At 41.0% G+C, this 25,021-nt stretch overlaps 1 protein-coding gene across 1 annotated transcript; it reads right to left on the minus strand.

Moving 5' to 3' along the window:
- Positions 1 to 18,277: 18,277 nt before the first annotated feature.
- LOC143611028 (E3 ubiquitin-protein ligase RSL1-like) lies at positions 18,278 to 19,640 on the minus strand. Its single transcript, XM_077085349.1, has one exon. It carries the CDS (start codon positions 19,202 to 19,204, stop codon positions 18,593 to 18,595), a length of 612 nt encoding a protein of 203 aa, XP_076941464.1. The 5' UTR covers positions 19,205 to 19,640; the 3' UTR covers positions 18,278 to 18,592.
- Positions 19,641 to 25,021: the final 5,381 nt, after the last annotated feature.

A 25,021-nucleotide genomic window follows, 5' to 3' on the forward strand; every position in this document is an offset into this window, starting at 1 on the left:
AAATTTAAAAAAACAACGTTAAAAAAAGTAACTAAGAGCTGTTAGGGGTGTTCATCGGATCGGATAACGGATTATTCGGGTTATTCGGTTCGGGTTATTTGGATTTGAAAATTTTTAGACCCTATCTGAAATTCGATCCGATCCGAATTTGGAATATTCCTATCCGATCCGAATCTATCCGAATTCAATTCGGATCGGATTCGGATAATATCCGAATAATCCGAAATTATCCGAATAATCCGAAATAAAGCTAAAAAAATTTTCTATTTTTTTGTTCATAACATTTAATAGTTTAGAACCACAATAAACATACAAACCGGAAAATACGAATTACTCTTAACATAAATTTAAAGTTTAAACTTCAAATAATAGTCTAAAATATATACCAAACCGAAAAATACCAATAAAAACATATTTTTTATTCAGATGAATCGGATATCCGAATAATCCAAACAATCCGAATTTTTTAAAATTCCATATCCGAATCCGATCCGAATTACTTATTCGGATATTCGGATTGATCCGATCCGAATAAGAATTCGGATCGATTTATTTGGGTTTCGGTTTCGGTTTCGGATCGGATTTCAATTTTTTCCGGATTTCGGATTTCTTGAACACCCTTATGAGTTGTGGTCGAGTCTAAGAAGTAACAATTTTCTTTTTGAGAAGCAGCTCATCAACAATGACATTAATGTTGACATCATGTCAGGTCATATCAACAAGCATCATCAAGGAAAAAAAATGTTATTTCCAACCCTAGGGTTACTAAGGGGATTAGTAGCCACAATGATATCATTAGTTTTTAAAAAATGTACGAACGACCGGTACGGATTAATTGATAGAAAATGCGAAAATGATTGACACAAGGAACCATGTCTAGAGCACGACAGGTAACCTCCGGATGGGTAATACAAGCAAGGGCCAAAATAAATTTTTAGAAAAATTTAGTGAATGAAATATAAGAATTAACCTTTTTAAAGAACATTAACATATAAATTTATTAGGGTCTGAAACCACGGGATTTAATTCCCAAGGAATCTTATAAAGCTCCATGTTCATCAATCTTGGTCGAAAACCTTAGACACATCTTTCTTTGTCATAACTTCACATCTCGCCGAGGCAAAGCACGGACGCGTGACGTCATGTATACCGTAAGTATATGTTATCTATTATGGGATGTAAGTGTTGAGTGTGATACAAGGGAAATACTCAAAAGAAGGTATGGTTGGGTTGGGAAGTGGAGCCGGCTAGAAGGGGAAAGACAAAATGAGAGTGGGTGTACTTGCATGAGCATGTGGATGAGTGGTGAAGAAACACTAACCGGACCCCGGGCAGATTACGAGTAACCTGGGGGTTAGATATATGTTTCCCACGAGGGGTTAGACCCAGAAAAGATGGTTCTTCTGATAACCTGCAAAACAGACACCGTGAGCTTGTCACTGAGAAGGGGGGGGGGGTTCCTTCTTGTGACCACCCTCCGGCGTGAGAATCAGACTAGATTGCTCTTTAAATATAAATGTATATTAAGAGATTGCTAGAGCAGATATCAGGTATAATATGATGATAATGTGATAAGATATGATAAGATGAGATGGTCATACCATTTGTGGTATTTATAGCCGAAGGTAGGTTTCCAAGGAGGTATGGCCGGCTGCAATAGTATTCCTGTTCCACCAACAGTGGCCTACGCACGTGCCCTGCTGGTAGTTGGTGGGTAGGCAGCGGCTGATAGTGACCAGGCCTGCTGTGTACTATTCCTTTTCCACCAACTGCCGGCTATGCACGTGGTATGACAGGAGTTGGTGAGTAGGCAGCGGCTAATAGTGACATACAGTACAGGAGCATGCTGCTCGCCATACTGTTGTCAATAAGCTGTCGTATCTTTAGTCAGATCTTTTGCCCATACCTCGTCAGGTACGGTACAGAAGATCTTCCCGTATCGTACGGACAGGCTTAGTTGGGCGGGAGTATTCCCCCTCCCGCCTTTGTGCGGGATTGTTCCCGGCTTTGCTCATTCCTTCAGGTGACACTGAGTGATTGAGAGCTAAGTGCCTTGTGCGTGTAGCCTTGCTGCGCGGGTGGCCTTCCCTGATGGCTTGTATCCGCAGCTGCGGGAACAGGCAGAGTCCTTCACCATTGGGAGGCATTTCCTGCGGGAACAGCTTGCGTACTGCGCGTAAGGACGTCACGTCTCTGAGCATGGTTGGTCCTGCGGATCCAGTTGGTTTCTGCGCAGACGTCCCTCTTCAAGGTGAGTCTTGCGGGTCCAACTGGGCTCTGCTGGGACCTACCTCTTCAAGTCCCCCCAGTCCAATGTTCTTCTCATGAGTGTTTAATAAAGTGAGGTGAACTTTTGGACTTAAGCAAAGGGTTTTGAAAAGGGTTTTTTAAGGTTTTCCATGGGGATTCTTCCCGCGGAAGTCCTTGTCACTTGCAGAAATTCCCGACTTTCCTGCTTGATCTTTGGGTATGATGCGTAGGGATGGCAAAAATCCCCGAATCCGACGGGGAAACCCGAAAACCGGCTTATTTCGGGTCGGGTCGGGTTTTGTTTTTTCGGTTTCGGGTCGGGTTTCGGAGATTGTTTCGGGGATTGTTTCGGGTTCGGGTTCGGGTTTGGGTTCAGGTACCCCCGCCCCGACCCGCCCCGATATAATATATAAATATAAATATAAATAATATATATATATATATATATTAAAAACCTAAACCTACTGTAGGTTTACAATCTGCTTAATCAGTCACTTTCCTTCCTTGTTAGGCTTTCCAGACGGACCAGACATCCACTCATCCAGACTCCGCCACCGCCAGTCCGCCCCCGATTCACTCAATCGCCGTCTGCACCACCATCACCATCCACTCAATCGCCGTCTGCACCACCGGACCACCCTCCTCCTCCTCGTTCTCATCCTACCACCTGTAAGATCCCTAATTCTCTTATTATTATTATTATTATTATTATTATTATTTCACCTGTTTTCACTCCAACTTATGTTAACGTAAATATTAACGAACTTATTCCGATCGAATTGCATGTTTTAATGTAAATCGTATTGAACTTATTGATTTCTGCTAGCTAGCTATTTAACTGCTCCTGCATTGAATAATTAGACTGTATTTGACTGTTGATTGTATTCGGTGAGTACGTGTAGTCAAATTAGACAGTTTGGCAGTTTGCGTGTTGTGGCTATTGAGATGAGTTTGGATTGGAGCTGGATAGTGTTTGTAAGTATGTGATCGATGGCTTGTTGATGAATGAGATGGCGATTTAGGTTAACTTGATTAACTCTGACATGAGTTCCGATTGAATTATATGTAACACGGAAGTCGTATTGAAGTTATTGATTTCGGTTAGCTAATTAGCTGCTGCATTGAATAATTTTTTTAGCTCTGATGATTTTCGTGTTTCGTTAGGTTGTTAATTATTGTTTTTGTGTCGTCGTCGTGTTAGAAGGAGCTAATTCGATTCTCCACCGCTCCTTTTAATACAACGAGCGGAAGTCAAACTTGCCACCTCTAAGTCAAGAATCATAAAGAATGATTTTAACTTGTAATAAATAAAAGATGCAAGACACTGCAAGTGACAGAAATAAATAAAAGGCTTACTGCACAAGTCCCTGCTATGAACTGCACCAATCCGATTGCCTTCAACTACATTTAAATAAATAAAACGGTAAACCAAAAAATTTATACTGATATCAATCATATTATTTTTAAATTCATGCATGTTGCACTGATCATCTAAAACAGAGTTCAAAGATTTTGAACTAAAAAGTGCTTCGGGTCAAACTAAACCCAACCCATAGAAAATATAATCCATTTTGAAACAAACCGACTTTTGACTGGTTACCAAACACGCTCGAACTAACATAGATGAATAAATGTAAAACATCGATTAAAGTGAGACTCACTTTCAGTAACAAGATGTCCATCGATTAAAGTCTTCTATGTGCCATTCTATTTCAGTTGCATCTACAACTATATGGCATCACAAGGTGATAAATTTGCTTCAGACACTTGTACTCCTACTCCCGTTGCTTCAAACACTCCTACTTATTCTACTCCTCAAGGAAGCAGTGAAGGGGTACATGATTCTAATGAACCACCACCAACTAACTTTACTACCCACGATGAGTCTAACCTTGATGATACTTTTGAAGATGGTCAAAATGTCGGTGGTAAAAGGAAAAGATCTGCCTTGTGGAACCATTTTAAATTAATGAAAGTGAACGGTGAAGATAAGGCGGAATGTAACTATTGTAAGAAAAAGCTAGGAGGTTCAAGCAAAAACGGCACATCGCATTTACGAGATCATTTTGAACGTTGTCCAAGACGAACTGTTAAAGATATACGACAAAGCATCTTGATTATGGAGCAAAAGAAAGTTGATGGTAGTTCATCATATCTCTCCAACTACACGTTTAATCCAGACAACTCAAGGAGAGATCTCGCGGAGATGATTATTGTGCACGAGTATCCTCTTACAACGGTGGACCATCATGGTTTTAGAAAGTTTGTTAAAGGTCTTCAACCTTTGTTTAAGGTTCCGAGTCGAAATACCATCAAGAGCGACATTTTAAAAATTTATGAATATGAAAGGGTGAAAACTAAGAAACTATTAGGGAGGATCACAAGTAGAGTGGCAATAACTACTGATATGTGGACAGCTAACCATCAAAGAAAAGGGTTTATGGCCGTCACTGCACACTTTATAGATGACTCTTGGAACTTGCAAAGCCGAATCATGAGGTAAAGCATATATATTGTACAAGTCTAATATAAAGTTAGTTTAAAACTTTAAATGTATTTTACACTTATATTGATGCATAAATTTTATATAGGTTTATTTATGTGCCTGCACCACATACAGCTGATGTTCTTGCAGATACGCTATATGATTGTCTATGTGATTGGAATATTGATAGAAAAGTGTCTACTCTTACCGTTGATAATTGTACCACAAATGATGCAATTATCAACAAGTTACTACAGAAGCTTCCATTGAGATCACTCATGAGGAAAGGAGAGTTGTTTCATATGCGTTGTTGCGCGCACATTCTCAATTTGATTGTTCAAGATGGTTTGTCTGTTATTGAGGATGGGATTGAAAGAATTAGAGATAGTGTTTTATTTTGGTCTGCATCAGGAAAAAGAGAGCAAAAATTTGAGGAAGCAGCCAATCAACTTGAAATGGAATACACAAAGAAACTGATCGTTGATTGCAAGACTCGCTGGAACTCTACTTATTTGATGCTTAGTGTTGCTATACCTTATAGACATGTTTTCACGCGATTAAAGCAAAGAGAGCCCAGGTATACTAGTTTGCCTACGGACCTTGATTGGGACTTAGCAACTGAGATATGTAACAAGCTACAACTATTCTATCGGGTAACTCTTTTGTTTTCTGGTAACAAGTATCCTACTGCTAATGTCTTTTTCCCTTTGATATGTGAGATTCGTTTTTCTATGCGGGAGTGGACTAAGTCTTCTATTGTTGACATTAGTCTAATGGCGTATAAAATGAGTATCAAGTTTGATAAATATTGGTCTGTAATTCATGGGATTATGGGGATGGCTGCGGTTTTAGATCCACGTTACAAGCTAAAATACGTAGAGTTGCTTATGCCTGCCTTATACGGTGAAGAAATGGCAAAGGAAGAGTTTAAATCTCTTGAGGATTTTGTCCGAGCTATTTTTAAAGAATATGAATCTACCAACTCACGTGGTAAAAACTACTATGAAGGTATAATCATATTAATATTTAATGAGTATAAATATAAATTGCTAATATTTGATTTATCTTGATTCACATTAATTTATAGGTGGTGGTTCTAGTTCATCTTTATTCAGTTCGGGGTTGTCAGAGTGTTCTTCTGGTGGATTCCAAAAATTCCTATCTGACATTAAATCCAAAGCTAAGGTGAATGATGACTTGAATGATATGGCAGAGTTAGATAACTACTTGAAAGAAAATCTTTTGCCTGATGAAGTAGAACTGGATTTGTTGCTTTGGTGGAAGACAAATGGAGGTAAGTATCCGACACTTCAAAGGATGGCAAAAGATGTATTGGCAATTCCAGTTTCCACCGTTGCCTCTGAATCTGCGTTTAGTACAAGTGGAAGATTAATAAGTCCTCACCGAAGTCGACTTCACCCAAAAACTTTGGAGGCTTTAATGTGTGCTCAAAGTTGGTTGTTGAATGAGATTCGAGGTAACGCTATATTGAATATTACATTATTACTCATGTTATTTATCTTCATAATCATGAATATATGTTTATGTTATTACTATTAAATATAGAAACTTGTTCGGAAGAGACCGAGGCATATTGCCGCACCATTGAATATGAAATGGATGTGGAAGAGGTAATAATATTTATAAAATTTACTATTTTTGTAACATAGCTTTTATTCTTTTAACTTGGTTGATTTATTGATAAATATTCTTAATGTAGGTAGGTACTAAAGAAAGTGGCACGACGACTTTGGATGATTTGGTTTGATTTGGTATTTAGATTTGGTCGCAAGTTTGTAGTTTGTGTATTTGGCATGATTTTTCGGCCATGTAGACTTGGTTTTATTTCCTTTGTAACACATTGTTTCAGCTTTCATGTGTGTGATGCAGAAGTTTATTTCGATAAATGTTCAGTTATGTGATGAACCAATTTCGGGTCGGGTCGGATCGGTTTCGGGTTTTCGGGTTCGGGGACGGGGCGGGTCGGGGGGGGTACAAAAAACCAAACGGGGAATCCCCGAATTAAACCCGACGGGTAATGGGGCGGGTACGGGGATGGTTTTTGGTTTCGGGTTCGGGTTCGGGTTAAGCAAAACCCGCCCCAAACCCGCCCCGTTGCCATTCCTAATGATGCGGGTAGGTCTGTAACCTCCTCGCAAGTCAGGAGCGTTGAGTCCCACTTGTGTGGATTCTCCATGAGGTTTTGGTAGTTTTGAACATAGTGATCAATTATGTTAAAACCACCAATTCCATCCTGGAGCTTCAAACAACGTAGTTCTCGACGTTCCCGCTATGCGGGGATGTTATTTCCGTTTCCGCAAGCATTGCCTAGAAGATCCTTCTTGGTTTCAATTCCCAGCAGAGCGCTAGGTATGTGAAGGGTTTTGCCTTAACACTGTACCCGCGCTCGTCTTACGGTTACTTTACTTCCAAGGTATTCCTGGCGTCAATTCCCTGCGGGTGCTAGGTATGTGAAGGGTTTTGCCTTAACACTGTACCCGCACCCGTCTTATGGTTACTTGGTTGCCGAGGTATTCTTGGCTTCAATTCCCTGCGGGTGCTAGGTATGTGAAGGGTTTTGCCTTAACACTGTACCCGCATCCGTCTTACGGTTACTTGGTTGCCAAGGTATTCTTGGCTTCAATTCCCTGCGGGTGCTAGGTATGTGAAGGGTTTTGCCTTAACACTGTACCCGCATCCGTCTTACGGTTACTTGGTTGCCAAGGTAAGGGGTATTTTCCCGCTTACTTTTGAATCTTTTTGAATTTTTTTGAAATTCGAAGAGTTGGTGAAAGGATAAGAACAGTCCAAACCTCTGAAACGTCGTGCGACGGTTTCTTCTGACTGTGTCAGGACGTGCAGGAAGTTATGGTGACGTGACAGTACATGGTCATTCCAGACGCTTTTTCAGGCGCGTGGGCGCGATTTTTCGGGCGCGTGGCCGCGAAATTAATGGTACGCGTCCTGTCAACAGCTGTTGCCAGCTTGCTTTTTGCCACGTGTCATAGTTTCATTGCACCTTCAATTTCTCTCTCTTCCGCATTAAATTCATCGCATTAATTGCGATTAGTATATAAAGGGGGAGAGGGTTCTTTGTAATCCACACTTTCACTCTTCTCTTCATCTTCAAAACGATTTCCGGCGAATACTCATCTTTTCAGTCGAGCATTCCCTTGAAATCGTTTTCTTCTTTCATCTGCAAGATGTCTTCACGTGATCTCGAATCTACAGCCGATGACAAGAGTACTGCTGGCGAGTGCCAGTGTGCTCTGCCTGTCGATCTGTATCAGTACGTCGTCAGGAAGTTCATGCTCGAGTCTCTCGAGCCTGAGTTTCATGAACCCCATCAGACGGTGTACGATGCCCCCAGAGGCAAGATCGGGGTATATGCTGCATTCTTTGTTTATGGGAATCTTAGGTTCCCATTGACAAAGTTTGTTTACCGTGTCCTTGAGAGGCACGGTGTGCACCTGACCGAGGTGCATCCGATGGCGATTGCCAAGATTCGCCACTTCGAGTGGGTGTGCCGGATACTGGGCATTGAGCCCTTCGTCGACCGCCTGATGACCTTCTACTGGAGGTGCATCCAGGGGTGGTACACGTTGATAACCCGGATTAAGGGTTTGAAGATTTGCGCAACCGAGCGCAGTCTTCGCTCGTGGAAGCGGGAGTTCTTCTACATCTCTGCTCGCGCCATCCCCCTTGCCATGAAATTCAAGAATGGGCAAGCACTTCCCAGCCTTCACGCCTCCAACTACCAGGAGGCGGAATGGTTTGCGAAGATATCCCGAGTCCAATCTCCGGTTTACCGGTTTGCGGAGTCCGGGATGGTGATGCTGGGGATGAGCCGGGTGTGGAAGGCTGCGGATGCGCAAAAGATCCCAATCGTCCTTGAATACGGTTCGAACTCTGTTCCTTACGGTATGCTCTGTTTCTTTTTGTTAATTTAGAATTTCTTCTAACTTCTTTCCTGTTTATTTCAGAGGGGAACGACTTGCAGTCGCTCATGTACCCGCGGGAGGCTGATGGTCCCGCTCGGATGGGTACTCGCGCTCTACACGAGAACGAGTTGCCCATCCTAGAACAAACGGCGGATCGGTTCGTGGAGGTCTATCCGCTAGGCCACGAGATCCTTAGCGCCAGGCGGCCAGGTAAGGCGCTATTCGACCCTCGACCCCTCAATGTTGAAACCTCTGCTGGAATTCCTCTAATCGTATGTTCTGATGAGGAATCCGCAGATGGTCCTCCGTTGGTGCGGAAGAAGAAGGCTGCCGGCGGGAAGGGGAAGGAGAAGGTGGACTCCACTGCCGATCCGGTGCCTCGGTCTGATTCGGAGACCGAGAGCGAAGAGGTGGCGGGGAATCCCGGTGGTGATAAGACCACCATTCCGGAGGCTGTGACAACTGTCACCGGAGAGCCCAGGATGACAATGGTGAGCGGCGTGAAGAGGCCGGCTCCATCGGGTTCATCCCCGCCTGTTCGTACATTTAGGCTCAAGAAAACCCGTAAGTACAAACTTCCTTATCTTTAACTTCATAGTTTTCCATCATTAATGCTTATCTTCTTTGTGCAGGCGTGGATGTTGACGCATTCCAGGGTGGAGCGCAGAGTATCCCTCCGCCCATGACGGTAGGCTTGGTCAGCCTACCTGAGGCGACGACCCAGGCGCTTGCGCCTGCTTCCGCTGGTTCAGTTGCTCACTCCTTTGAGCCGACTGTTCCAGCTGTGATGACGTCACCGCCGGCTGTGAGTGCTATTTTTACCGCATCTTTCACCGAGCCGGCGGTTACTTTTGCTGCGGATTCCGCGGCTGCGACCGCGGCGGCTTCTACCATGCCTCCGTCATCGGCAACGACGGCCGAACCTTCAGGTATGCATGGGGCTTATCGCCAACCTCTGCCTCCTTCCCATCTGCCTGACCTCTTGGATGGATTTCCGTTGGGTTCAGGTGATGGGTTTGGCGGCTATCGGCCTGTTATTGACCCTACAGGTGCGTAGGGTTCTTTTGGCCCATTTTATATATATTTTTTTATCATCTTTTCCTAACTGCTTTATGTTTTTTGCAGTGTCGGATTCCAATGAAGTGTATGTTCCACGATGGAACATTCGCCGAGGAACAACCCTTCGCACCCCTGTGGAGTGCGTGGAGTGGGCTCGTCACGCTGCTCCCAGTGGTGCGTTGGGGGAAGCCATGGCTAGCTACCAGGAGGGTAGGCTAACCAATGAGCTTCGGGTTCTCCTGGCCCGGATGCAGCCGCGCGTCGAGCTGCTTTGTCGTGAAAACGACAAGTTAAAAGTAGCTCGCATTAAAGAAGTAGCTCAGGCGCGGGCTGTCCGGGAGGAGAACCAAAGGCTTACCGCAGCTGCTGCGGAAAAGGAGAAGGCCTTCAAGGCCCTCGAGGTTGAAGTTCAGGCCCGGCTCGAGGCCCGTTCCAAGGCTGCCCAAGCTGTTAATGAACAGCTTCGGCTGGCTAAGGAAACTGCAAGGAACGCAACCGAGTGGGCCACCAAGGCTGAAGCTGTTGCTGAGCCTCTACGCGTGGAGAATGAAGAGCTTAAAGCCAAATTAGAGGCTCTCCAGCAGGCTCATGATGCCTTGGCGATGGAAGACGCCAAAAAGCTCCAGGAGATCTTGGACCAGAGGGGGGTGCTTGACCATACTGAGCGGAAGCTAAAGGGCGTCGAAGAGGCTGCGGCTAAAGAAGTGTTGCTTGCCAACCTCAACAAGAGTGAAGCCGAACGCGCCCGTAACGAAGCTCAAGCTGCCCTCCAAGAAGCTCTGGTTGCCAAGGAATGGCTTCTTCGAGAAGCGTTGTCTCAGGTATGCTTTTCATTTCTTTACGCTTTTCTTTGTAGATAGAAAAGGTTTTGATACTTGTATATTTTCTTGTAGGTTGTGCATCGGGTCTTCTCAGAGACGTCTTATGACGATGCTATGAGCGCAGCCCTCAACGCTTCTCACGAGGATGGGGAAAAGGCCGGCTTCCTGCTTGGTCTAGGGTTCGTTGAGAAAGGCATCCCGCCTTCCAACTTCCCTTTGTACAATGTTGATACTGAAGCTGTTTACGACCAAGCAGTGAATCAGTATGCCGCCTTCCCGCATCCGGTGGTGGAGAAAGTGAACCAAGTTGCTGCTGCTGATGATGGGCTAGCTATCCTTAAAGCTTTCCTTGAACTGCCACGCTCTACTGACGGTGCTGGTCCAAGTGGAAGTGGCCCTGAAGCCTGATCCTGAAGATCCCTTCCCACTGCTAGGATAGATTTAGCTTGTATAGATTTATTTCCTTGAAGGCGGGTAGTTACCCGGCCATTCTTGTAATGAATATTATGAAATATAAATCTTTGTGCGGGTAAGACCGCTACTTTCTCTGGATTCCTTGCTTTATAAACGTTATATGACTTGCATACTTTAGGTTAAATTAGCAATTTTCCAAGTGTAGAATAAGTTAACCTTTGAACGTGGTAGATAATAGGTTGAAGTTTTGCTTCCTCTTTCGTGATTGTGCGGGTAGGACCGTCACTTGCACTTAGTAGGATGGCTAAACTTTACCTACGTCTGACCTGCGTGGAGGTTTTCCTCATCTTTGTGAAATTTCTAAGTATTTAGGATAAGTTAACCTTTGAACGTGGTAGATAATAGGTTGAAGTTTTGCTTCCTCTTTCGTGATTGTGCGGGTAGGACCGTCACTTGCACTTAGTAGGATGGCTAAACTTTACCTACATCTGACCTGCGTGTAGGTTTTCCTCATCCTTTTTTGAAATTTCTAAGTGTTTAGGATAAGTTAACCTTTGAACGTGGTAGATAATAGGTTGAAGTTTTGCTTCCTCTTTCGTGATTGTGCGGGTAGGACCGTCACTTGCACTTAGTAGGATGGCTAAACTTTACCTATATCTGACCTGCGTGTAGGTTTTCCTCATCCTTTTGTTAGAAATTCTCTGTTTTGAATAACCGTTCGACGCGCGGTTGTTAATAGGTTAGTGTTCAGTTTCCTCTCATGATTCATGCGGATAGACCGGCACTTTCATTTAGTGGGATGACTGAACTTTTCCCCTTCAACTGACCTGCGTGAAGGTTTGCCGTTTTTTGGGTTTATGCGGGTTTTGCCGCCTTCCCCACGCAACGACTTTCCACGTATTTATGCGGTGAAAACCGGCATATCCGTGTTGAATAAATTAACCGTTCGACGCGCGGTTATCAATAGGTTAGTGTTCAGTTTCCTCATGATTCATGCGGATAGACCGGCACTTTCATTTAGTAGGATGACTGAACTTTTCCCCTTCAACTGACCTGCGTGAAGGTTTGCCGTTTTTTGGGTTTATGCGGGTTTTGCCGCCTTCCCCACGCAACGACTTTCCACGTAATTATGCGGTGAAAACCGGCATATCCGTGTTGAATAAATTAACCGTTCGACGCGCGGTTGTTAATAGGTTAGTGTTCAGTTTCCTCTATCATGATTCATGCGGATAGACCGGCATTTTCATTTAGTGGGATGACTGAACTTTTCCCCTTCAACTGACCTGCGTGAAGGTTTGCCGTTTTTTGGGTTTATGCGGGTTTTGCCGCCTTCCCCATGCAACTACTTTCACACTTATGTATGCGGTGAAAACCGGCATCAGTGTTGATAGTTCATAAAGTATAAATGTAAAATCATCAGCGTCGATGTTCTAAGGAGAATCATTTCCATTAGAAGTGGCTCTTGGCCTTTTCTTTACAAATTTGGAATTGATCTACATGCAAACTGTGTAATTGAGCTCCCTTCCATGTTGTTGGGATGGGAGTGCCATCGAGCCGATACGCACCTGGTTCGGGATCTCGTTCTTTACGCAGCATGTAGTCTCCACATTGAAGCTGGAATTTTTATTCGTGTTTTCCCCAGCTGGGGTTCTACACGCATCAGCCTGCTCAGCGTTCATTGCGCCACGAGGTGCGCGAGCGTCCCATCTCTGACAAATGCTTCGACCATGTCCTTTACGTCTGTGCATTCTTCAGTGTTGTGGCCTTTTGTCCTGTGAAAGTCACAGTATTTGCTCCGATCGGCATTGGGACGATGTCGGATTATTGGAGGCTTTGGCCATGGGAGCTCCTCAGTGGCGAATATCTCGGTGACGCTTTTGGTGAGCGGCGTCCATCTGGAGTTCTGGTTCGACTGTACGTTACCCCTTCCGCCTAACCGATGTTGCAAGCCGGATGAGGTGTCAAAGTTTACCCTTGACTGCCAAATGCCTAGCTTCCGCTTTTTGTTTAATCGGGCGGTAAGGACGTTGTCTTCTCTTGTTTTTTGGGTGTAGAGGTTTGTGCTCTGTGGGAGATCTCTACCCAGTTGCTTCTCCGTTTCCGCAAAGCGTTTAGCTGCTGTCATGATGGCATCCCATGTGGATGGCATGCCATCTTTACCCGTTAAGGTGCGGATGAGCTCTGGGTCGTTCGCGCCCTGGATAAAGGCAGCGCGAACAAGATCTTCGCTAATGTTACCCAGACTTAGCTTCTTCGAATTGAAGCGAGTGATGAAGTCTAGCAAAGATTCATCTTCCTCTCGAATGCATTTGAGGATTGTCCATTGCTCCTCGGTATACTTTCTTTGCTGGCTGAAGTGTTGGCTAAACTTCTGTTGGAAGTCTGCCCAGTCGTAGATGTGGTTGACCGGTAGACGATCGAACCACGCTCTAGCAGCCCCAACAAGCGTCATTTGGAACATGTAACACCACGTAGGTTCCGTCCAACTACTGACGGTTGCCCCCGCTATGAATCTGTTCAAATGATCATCTGGGTCAGATATACCATCATATGTGCCTATGCTGGACATTTGTTTGGCACTTTTTGGGGCAATTGCTTCCGCAATGTCCCTTGCAAATTTGGACGTTCCCGCATTTGCAACGTTTGGTCTGAATGTTTTGGAGAAGTCACGTGGACTTCCACCTGTGTTCTTTGGTTTGAAGGCTTCTCCAAAATGCCTTCTCGGTTGGGAGTCCGTTTCCTTACGCTTCCCTTTTGCCCTATGGCGAGGGTTCGCGTCGGTGTCGGATTCCTCCGAGTCATCGTCCAAGTATTCTTCGAATTCGTCAGCCTGTTGGACGGAACGCAAGCGTTCGTCCAACTCAGCTTGGAATTCCTTTTGACGTGCCTCCGCCCATGCCTTAACTTCATCGAGTGTTTGGCGGGGGAGTCTTGTTCGTTTCTCTAACTGGGTATCGGTGATTCCCAGTGAGCGATTATTTACTGCACTTGCCCCAGCTTGGGTAACTGGGGTAGTGTTCGTAAAGACTGTGTAGCCGGTATTCCCCCCAGTAGCTGGGGTTGTGGTTACCGGAGTTTCTTTAACCATCTTTCCAGAAGTTTGAAAAAACTGAAAAGAAATGAAGTTCTAGCTTTTATGCACGGATGGCGCCAATGAAGAAACACTAACCGGACCCCGGGCAGATTACGAGTAACCTGGGGGTTAGATAGATGTTTCCCACGAGGGGTTAGACCTAGAAAAGATGGTTCTTCTGATAACCTGCAAAACAGACACCGTGAGCTTGTCACTGAGAAGGGGGGGGTTCCTCCTTGTGACCACCCTCCGGCGTGAGAATCAGACTAGATTGCTCTTTAAATATAAATGTATATTAAGAGATTGCTAGAGCAGATATCAGGTATAATATGATGATAATGTGATAAGATATGATAAGATGAGATGGTCATACCATTTGTGGTATTTATAGCCGAAGGTAGGTTTCCAAGGAGGTGTGGCCGGCTGCAATAGTATTCCTGTTCCACCAACAGTGGCCTACGCACGTACCCTGCTGGTAGTTGGTGGGTAGGCAGCGGCTGATAGTGACCAGGCCTGCTGTGTACTATTCCTTTTCCACCAACTGCCGGCTATGCACGTGGTATGACAGGAGTTGGTGAGTAGGCAGCGGCTAATAGTGACATACAGTACAGGAGCATGCTGCTCGCCATACTGTTGTCAATAAGCTGTCGTATCTTTAGTCAGATCTTTTGCCCATACCTCGTCAGGTACGGTACAGAAGATCTTCCCGTATCGTACGGACTGGCTTAGTTGGGCGGGAGTATTCCCCCTCCCGCCTTTGTGCGGGATTGTTCCCGGCTTTGCTCATTCCTTCAGGTGACACTGAGTGATTGAGAGCTAAGTGCCTTGTGCGTGTAGCCTTGCTGCGCGGGTGGCCTTCCCTGATGGCTTGTATCCGCAGCTGCGGGAACAGGCAGAGTCCTTCACCATTGGGAGGCATTTCCTGCGGGAACAGCTTGCGTACTGCGCGTAAGGACGTCACGTCTCTGAGCATGGTTGGTCCTGCGGATCCAGTTGGTTTCTGCGCAGACGTCCCTCTTCAAGGTGAGTCTTGCGGGTCCAACTGGGCTCTGCTGGGACCTACCTCTTCAAGTGGTCAAACAAGTAATGAAGTGTCGTGGGAGCCGATGATGGATGTGGTTGATTGTCATTGTGTTTTATTAATGATACAAGAATGCGATGATGTATGAAGCAAATTATAAGTATTTCATTATGATCATTAAATATACAATACCAATGGATGTGTTATATATGTGTTGAGTGTTATATGTAGTATATAAGAAATGCTTTTAAACGATTTTTATAGGGAAAATGATTTTTATTAATGAAATATGGGTACGTAATATCAATGTTATGTAGGAGTTGTGTTTATGTACATAAAATAAATTAATGATTCAAATAATAAATATATGAAGGTATTTGAGGTCATAGTGTGGTCACGAGTAGTGTCGGTTTAACGTTCGGTTTAATGTGCTCGTGTGTGTGCTGAGAAGGGAAATAGAGTGTTCAACATATTTGTTTGAATAAAGCATGGGTTGGTGATAGCAATTGATAACTTACAAAACTTGCATGCTTCTTCAAGTAACCATGTGAGTTTGTTTATTACATGCTTTCAACACCCGCCTTTCTTTCTTTCTTTCTTATTTATTTATTTATTTATTTTTTTAAGTTTAATATAGGAATTTAAGTTGGGATTTTTCGCAAGAATTGTTAGTTCTAAGAGAGGCTTTTAGTACATAAATATTTTAACTAAGTGTATTTGATAGCTCAATTATTGAGGTGTTTAAGAAAAAAACTCGATTTTAACGTATGATTTTACATGCTTACATACATATATTTAGCTTGTTACCCGTAATTAGTTACTTACGAGACACACTTTTTTTTAATTATATAATATATTCTAACGAAATGTTACTTTGTCTCGTACGAATACATAAATATAATTTTTGCATTTTTGTTGCATGTAATATTATTATTTTTGTCTCCAACGTTTGTCTAATTCTATGTCGGTAATATTTCACGAAATATAGGTTCTTGAAAATAATAATAAATGCTCGAAGAATCATTTCGTTTTCATTGTTGATATTTTATAAAATATATTCGTATAGTGTAAAATCAAACATTATAGGTATGTTAAATACATTCGAGTCGTTTAAACAAATTATCACCAACGCTCATATTTGTCGGATAACATCTGATAGTTTGGGTAATTATAATAAATTACTTAGATACCAAGTAGCGTGTATCTAAGGGCTAATGCTAGACCAATTTAATTAACTTAACAAAATTAAAATATAAAGAGAATTAGCGTTAAAAATCATGTTTAGTGATTGTACGGAAAACATATAATCCATGGGGTGTCACGCTTAAGAAAAGTGAAAAGATATGCTAAATTGGAAATGAAGAACGAAAGAGTCATCGAAGAAGATGAAAAAGAAAATGGATGATTCAAAATATATTGGTATGTTGGTAAATGATTAATTATTGAAATTGTCATATTGTCAAGGCTAGACGCAATGATACGTTAAACGGAAAATCAAAAACATCAAATAAAAAAAAGGGGACTAGTACAAACATTAGGCAGGAAAGGTCAAAATGACAAGGCGATAAAATTGAAGTCACGTAGTAATAAATCAACAAGCAACAACAAGCCAGTTGATACGAATCCAAAGCATCGTACCAACTGACTAGGGCCGAAAAATCAAACCAAGTCAAAATCAATATCAACATAGAAAACGACATCAAGTGATCCTAAGAAGATGTTACAAGTTGTTATCAAGAGCGGGCCCCCAAAAGAAAAAAAGACGTTGACAACTGAACATTATCAATTAAGTGGTCCCATACAAGGACCACAACCTAACATCATCATTGTAGTTGTGTATTCTATTTCTCTCTTACTCTTTTTGTCATTCACATCATATCAAATCTAAATTATTTTCCTTTGATAAAGTGCATATGATCAGTAATCTATCATTCCAATGATTTTTGCTTTAACACCGTGTTTAGATGTTAATTTGCTTTAATATCATAAGGAATGAAGTTGAATTAGTATCATATATGGGTGGTAAGAACCTTTTGGTGAATGATTCTTGTTCGGGATCATATGTAGTAGTAATGGTACACGTGATATGTCATTTGAGATCCAAATGCTTAAGTTTAGTTAATAGTTAAATTTGTGAAAGTTACGGCAAATTGTTATGTCGATATCAATAACAAATCTCTGGCCGTCATTAGTCATTACATAAAAAAACACAAAAAATATATCATCTCATATATATCATGAATACACTAATTTTTAGAGACTGTATAGCGTATTAATAGCCAAATATTGTACCAAACACCAATTTATCATGCTATTGTAAACAAACTAATTAGACTATCAATATTTATGTGATCACCGCCATATCTTTCTTTTTTCTTTTTTCTTTTACGAAACTAGTACTCATTAATTTGATATTTCAAATCTACTTCATTGTCTAGATTTGAACACGAAACACACACAGTCTAAGAGACATGCCTCTATCAACTAATCATCAGCATTCTATGAAGAAATTTAAAAACCTAGAGAGACCGGATCCGTGTTAATGAGCAAGGATCGATACCCTTATTATTACTACCTTTATCTTATTTTCAATTTAAATATATTATTCATGCATTGACGATGTATGTTTCAATCGGACTCCATATTTAAGCTTAAGCCTAAATGAGATCCAACCTACCTAGTGTTAACTTACATGATAAGCAGAGTCAAAATTAGTCAACCAAAGTTGAAGAACAAATAATATACATAACTTTAATCCAAATTAGTATATTATCATAACCAGAATTCGCAGTCTTTTTTAACAAGAATATATAGACAGTAACACTACGATGAAAATCAAACTATATATAACCCGATCATGGAGCTAAACGTCAATAGTATGTTGGTTCAGCCCAGGTTTTACACACACACACACAATATGGACACAAGGATTGCTTGCAAACTTTCTTAATGAAAATGGAGAATACAATAATATAACATACTATGGTATCCTATTTATAAAAGGAACTGAACACATGGTAAATAAATCTCCTACTTTATAGCAACTAACTTCCAACGTGCTATTCAACATCCATTGTCAGCCATATTCTCTTTTAAACTCGGTCAAATGTAGCCCTTTTCTGCTCCATACCCTTCGACACATTCCATGGGTTGACCCGTGACCCGATTGACCCGTACAAGACCCGTAACATCAAGATTAATTCCAACATAGTATGATAATGAAACACCAATCTTATATAGGAGCCAAATTATAAGGATTGGTGAGAGAACCTTAATCACTGTGCAGGAATAGGAACCCCGTCTTAATGTTGTAGAATCTTTACACTTGCACAAAGTTTTACCGCATCCGTTACAAAATGTTACACCGCATCTGCACCAATTAAGTTTAATGCAAAATTATAGTTAGTTTGATAAAACCATATAACTTGAAATCTGATGTTTCCATTTGAATTTAATAACAATGAGTTTGATTAACATCCCAAAAACATAATATTAAAATTATTAAAAAAATAAATTAACACAATATTATTACCTGCATTTAACACTGTTGCAACCTAGAACAAGTTCAACACAATGCCTACAGTTTGGACACCTCTTCCATTTCTTCTTCTCAGACAAAACACCAAAAGCGACATCGTTTTGATCCCGAATTTCCCCAGTCTCTTTACATCTGTAACCCACATGCCACGGGATCTTGCAACGGAAACAAAAGGGTTTCTTACAATTCGGACACGCACATCTCTTCAACTTACTTCCACCACCACACTCATTAATAATCAAAGCCGAACAATCACTATTTGGGCAGTAAACCCGGTCAAGCCCGAGCACAACCGAGTCACAGAGCACGTCGCACCATTTATCAAAAAGTTGGTGTGTAACTTTTGGGCGACATGAAACCGGGTCCAGAGAGTGGTGGCAGTCGAGTGCTGGGCATTTGATGTCGGATACGTTGTCTTGGAGCTTCACTTGGATGTATTTGATGATGCAGTCGGTGCAAAAGGGGTGAGTGCATAGGTTATTGTTGTTGAATTTGGTGTTGGGGAGTGTTACTGGCTCGATACAAATTTCGCAGGTGAATGTGGTTGATGATGAGTCTTGAAGTTCAAGTTCTTGTTGGGGTTTTTTATTTACGTTACCCATAAGTTAAAACTAAAAGAAGGGTAGAGAATTTGTATTTTTTGAGTGATGTTATTATATATTGAGAGTAAAAAGAGTATAAAGGTATGAAGCTGAGGTGGTAGCTACAAGGAAATTACTGGGAAGGTCACTATTATTTGATGACTACTTGTATTCTTATTTGTTTTTAAGATGTTGAGTACACGTTTAATATTTACTCTTTTTAACCGCATGGAATTTATTAGTAACTTAATATATCAAACAATCCTAGCAAGAGAATATATACATGAGCACATAGCTAAAAAAGTTAAGTGTTCATCATATATACGTTTCGCCAAGCTCTTTGCCTATGAATAAGAAAGCTTGTCCTTAACAAGATGGTACCTACTTTCATACAGGTGCAGCATGGCTGTCGTCAACTCATGTCCTGAGATGTTTGGTCAAGTTCTATAAAGAGCGTAACCCTCGTTTTGTGTTGCTGAGACATGCGTCTAACAGGGCCGTCTCAACGTTCATGAAGGCCTAAAGCAAACTAAGTGTTGGGGCATTTTTAAAAACAATTTGATATAAACCCTCCTCATTTACCTGAGCTTGAGACAAACAATAATCTATTAATTTCATGGTTGGTGGTGTTAAAAAAATTAATTTTTTTTCCTATCAGAGTTCTATCCGTCCTTTTGTTATTTTTCTTTTCTTTTTTTCCTTATCAGGCGTCATAATAAAAAAAATTGAGCCTAAGTTTTTGTTTGTGGCCCATTTTAAAACATATATTATACACAAGCATAATACTTGTAGGCCTAAAAAGGTTGGAGACCTAAGGCAATGGCCTGAGTTAGCTGGCCCATGGGCCGGGCCTGGCGCCTAAGGAGAAAGTCTTTGCAGCCGAAGTCAGCCGAGTGACGTGCCAACGCTACTATTGAGTGCCGACACGTAGCTGTGTTGTCTGCAAGAAGGTAGTCGGCGCCTTGCGAAGCCTAAGATCTTTCTTTTCTAGTGTGCGTTTTATTTTGATTGCAGCTAGCGCGTTTGAATAAGAAGATAAAAGGGGCTTTTCTCGCTTGGTTAGTAAAGTCAAGTTTTTGGCCTTATCTTACAGGTGACGACGACATCGAGTTGACGACTGAGAAAGAATGGGCTTTCAGGCGAGCCGGCCGGTGATGTGGCACGTAGTGGAGCCAAATGAAACGGTCCTTACTGCCGAAGTTTACTACTGGATAGGAATTCCATTTGGTATAGCATTAGAACTGCTCGGAGAAGTTCGATATAAAAGGTATATAGTTGATAGATCGGTATTGAAGTGAGATATTCAATCCTCTTTTAGAGATGGTCAAAAAAACCGGTCCGGGAACCGGTTTGCCGGTTTAAACCGGAAACCGGTTTTTACGAAAACCGGTTTTTTAAAAAACGGTTTGACCGGTTTACAAACCGCCGGTTCGTATTTCGGTTACAAGTTTTAGAGCCAAAACCGGTTAACAAACCGGTTAATGGAAAAACCGGTTTTTTTTAAAACCGGTTATTATGAAAAAAACCGGTTATTAACCGGTTATTTAAAAAAAAAAACCGGTTAACCGGTTATTAACCGGTTCTAACCGGTTTCTAAACCGGTCCTAACCGGTTAGACCGGTTAGGGTTTTGACATACAAAAACCGGTTATTAACCGGTCCGGTTATTAACCGAACCGGTTTTTTTTCGGGCAAAAAAAACCGGTCCGGTTAATAACCGAACCGGTTTTTTTAAAAAAACCGATTTGTGCACCTCTATCCTCTTTCTATTTAATGGTATTGCACTGCCTTTCATGTACAAGATGCTTTATGTTGTTTTTCCGTAGTTTTCAACATGGTCTATAGAGTGGTGGGCGTGGGATTGCACATGTTGGGTTTTTAATATGAATCTTTTTCAAACAAAAATCTAGAATGTTTAAAACTCAATACTAACTTACAACTCAACGAAGTTTTTAAACCCATTGACATTCAAAAAAAAAAACAAACCCAACTAAATCATGTAACTTTTTTAGTTTCAGCTCATCTAAACCCATTTGTCAATTAACCAATCAATACTCATTTAACCTAGTTAAAAAGTTAATTTAAAGCTAATTAAATAATCAACTATCGGGGAAAAGAAATTAGAAACCCAGGGGCGACAATATGTTGACTATGATACTAATCGGGTGCTGAAAGCGGAATTGATTGCAATCAGCGATCATAGTTTTCGAAGGTTGATAGTCGTTCAAATAATCAAGTCTAATGCCTGTCTATTCTTTGTTTTAATAATTGATCAACTATCAGTAGCTCTCAACTTTGTCCAAATCGTTCAAATCCAAACCAATAAATAGGTTCAATCAAAAATCCTTAAGCTTCATCAAATCTACGGGCTTCTTAAAATGATTATTCCTTCATTGCATGCTTAGTTTAATATTTACATTATATGATTAGATTATATAATCTGCTTGATTATTGATTATGTCTATTCTCTAGTGATTATCGATTATTAGTTACATCCAAATCGATCAACAAGTTTTAGGTTTGCTCAATCAATCAAGTTCAAATCTATAGACAAGTTCAATCGACAATCTTTTAATTCTCATCTCATCACAACTATCATCGTATTATTGAATTCTCTTTCGTATAGGGGCCTATTTTTTCTAGTCATGGCATCCGATATCCACATTCCAAAATTTCAAAAATATACTATTATGGTCAATTAATACATTCCAAAATTTCAAAAAATTATGAGGTTTAACATTATATTTATAAATTATGGTCATTAATACATGGCTTCCAAAGTAAAAACAAAACAAAAGACCATAACTATAAACATGTGGTAGCAATGTATAGTGATCATTGTTTGAATTGGAGAGTTGAAGTCATCCATGACGTTTTATTAGTAATCAAGATTTTTATCAATAGGGTTGGTGGTTTATTGGTAAACAATTTGGTTGGCCTTTAAACACCTTCGGTTGAATGAGTTTGCAAGGTCTTGAGTTCAAGTATCATATACAATAAAAAAAATCCTTTAAAATATTAACTAAGAGTTGTGGTTGAGTCTAAGAAGGAGCAAATTTCTTTTTGGGAATCCCATCAACTATGACATTGGTGACATCATGTTAGATCATATCAACAAGCAAGCAACTATCATCAAGGGAAAAAAATGTTGTTTCCAACCCTAGGGTTAGACCATCCGTAATGGCACGTTTTCGTTTGCGTTTTGAGGTATAACGCCGGGGCACACCCCCTCCCCCCCCCCCTTCGCCGTTTTGGGGTCTTGATTTTTTCCGGCGTTTTGTATAAAACGCAAGAAATGGCACGGAATTTAAAAAATATAACCGTTAAGGTGGGGTGTGGGTGTTGGGTTAAACGGGTTGACCTGTTGGTTGAACAGGTCATGGATTTGCCGGCGAGCTGGTTGAACAGGAGGTTGACGGCGGAGGACATTGTGGTGTTATCTGTTAAAGCCGGTGCCGCACTTATGGTTAGTGGTGGTAAGGTGGGGTGTGGGTGTTGGGTTAAACGGGTTGACCCGTTGGTGTTTTGTGTCATCTAGCTGGATCAGGGTTGGAGGTGGTGGTGATGGAGGTGGATACCACCGTGGAGATGGTGGTAAAGGCGGGGGGGGGGGGGGGGGGGGGGGGTTGTGACGCTGGAAATGGTAGTGGAGGAGTGAGGTAGATTAAAATATTTTAACATATTTAACATATTGATTTTTTTGGATGTGGATACCACCGTAACATTTTGATTCTTTTTTGGTAACATATTTATTATTATTATTGATTATTATTTAAAAAACAAAAAAAATAATAGTGACTGGGCGCCACGTGGCGCATAACGCTTGGGGGTGGAGAGTTATGACTACACCCTGTTTTGGTAAAAAACCATAACTCTAACTGGGCGCCACATGACGCATAATGCCTAGAAATGGAGAGTTATGACTACGGATGGTCTTACTAAGGGGATTAGTAGCTAGAATGATATCATTAGTTTTCTAAAAATGTACGAATGACCGGCACAGATTAATTAATAGAAAATGCAAAAATGGTTGACACAAGGAACTATGTCTAGAGCACGACAAGTTACCTCCGGATGGGTAATACAAGCAAGGGCCAATACAAATTTTTAGAAAAATTTACTGAATGAAATATGTGAATTAACTTTTTTTAAGAACATTAACATACAAAACAAATTAACAAGAAGTAAAATGGTAAATCAATTTATTAGGGTCCGAAACCACGGGATTCAATTCCCAAGGAATCTTATAAAGCTCCACGTTATCATGAACTTCCTCATCAATATTCGTGGTCGAAAACCTTTCAAACACATCTTTCTTTGTCAAAACTTAATGTCACACCCCGCCAAGGTGGAAGCACGGACGCATGACGTCATGTATACCGTAAGTATATGCATGATTATCTAGTATGGGATGTAATTAGTGTTGAGTGTGATACAAGGGAAACACTCAAAAGAAGGTATGGTTGGGTTGGGAAGTGGAGCCGGCTAGAAGGGGAATTAGGCAAAATGAGAGTGGGCGTACTTGCATGAGCATGTGGATGGAGTGGTCAAACAAGTAATGAAGTGTTGTGGGAGCCGATGATGTATGATGGATGTGGTTGATTGTTATTGTGTTTTATTAATGTTACAAGAATGTGATGATGTATGAAGCACGTACATTATAACTAAATATATTGTTATGATCATTAAATATACAATACCAATGTATGTGTTATATATGTGTAATGTGTTGAGTGTTATAAGTAGTGTATATATTGCACTGATAGGGAAACTGATTTTTATTAATGAAATATGGTACGCAATATCAATGTTACGTAGGAGTTGTGTTGTACATAAAATAAATTAACGATAGTCAAATAATAAATATATGAAGGTTGTATTTGAAAAGGTGATAGGGTGACGTGTAGTGTCGGTTTAACGTTCGGTTTAATGTGTTCGTGTGTGTGCTGAGAAGGGAAATGGAGTGCTCAAGATATTTGTTTGACTAAAGCATGGGTTGGTGATAGCACTTGACATGCATGTTAAACGGGAAATCAAAACATCAAATAAAAGAAGGGACTAGTACAAACATTAGGCAGGAAAGGTAAAAAAGACAAGACGGTAAAATTGAAGCCACCTAGTAATAAATCAACAAGCAACAACAAGCCAGTTGATACGAACCCAAAGCATCGTACCAGCCCAAAATCAAACCAACTCAAAATCAATATCAACATGGACAATGACATCTAGTGGTCCTAAGAAGACGTTACAAGTCGTTATCATGAGTGGGTTCACAAAAGAACAAAAACATGTTGATAACGTAACGTTATGTGGTTCCAAAGAGGGACCACTACCTAACATCATCATTGTAGTTGTGTATTCTATTTCTCTCTTACTCTTAGGGGGTGTTTGGTACAGAGAATGGAATTGTAGAGAAATGGAATAGAGAAATGGAATTGCAGAGAAAGGGAATTGGTCTGGAGAATGAGAATTGACTGTTCTGTTTGGTAGTACAGAGATTTCAGTAGAGAAATATAGTTGAGAATCATTTCTTTTGTTTGGTACATAGAAAATAAACAAAGAATTTATATCAACTTTATCATTAGCACAAGTATTTTTTTCATAACAAATATTTATTAAAAAATAAAAAACATATAAAAAGATACATAAATTCCAACCAAAATATGCATTGATCAAACCAATTCACATACAAAACATAGTTTTTAAGCAAAAAACATCAACCATAGTTAAAACCAATTCACATACAAAACATACTTCAACCATACACAACTATCCCATTGAACCATCGGTATACAACACAACTATCCCATTGAACCATCGGTATATATTTTTTAGAATA

Source organism: Bidens hawaiensis, unplaced genomic scaffold (assembly GCF_021521415.1).
Source record: "Bidens hawaiensis isolate Kalapana, Puna unplaced genomic scaffold, B.hawaiensis_p1.1 tig00029003_1, whole genome shotgun sequence".
In the NCBI taxonomy this organism is placed as follows: domain Eukaryota; kingdom Viridiplantae; phylum Streptophyta; class Magnoliopsida; order Asterales; family Asteraceae; genus Bidens; species Bidens hawaiensis.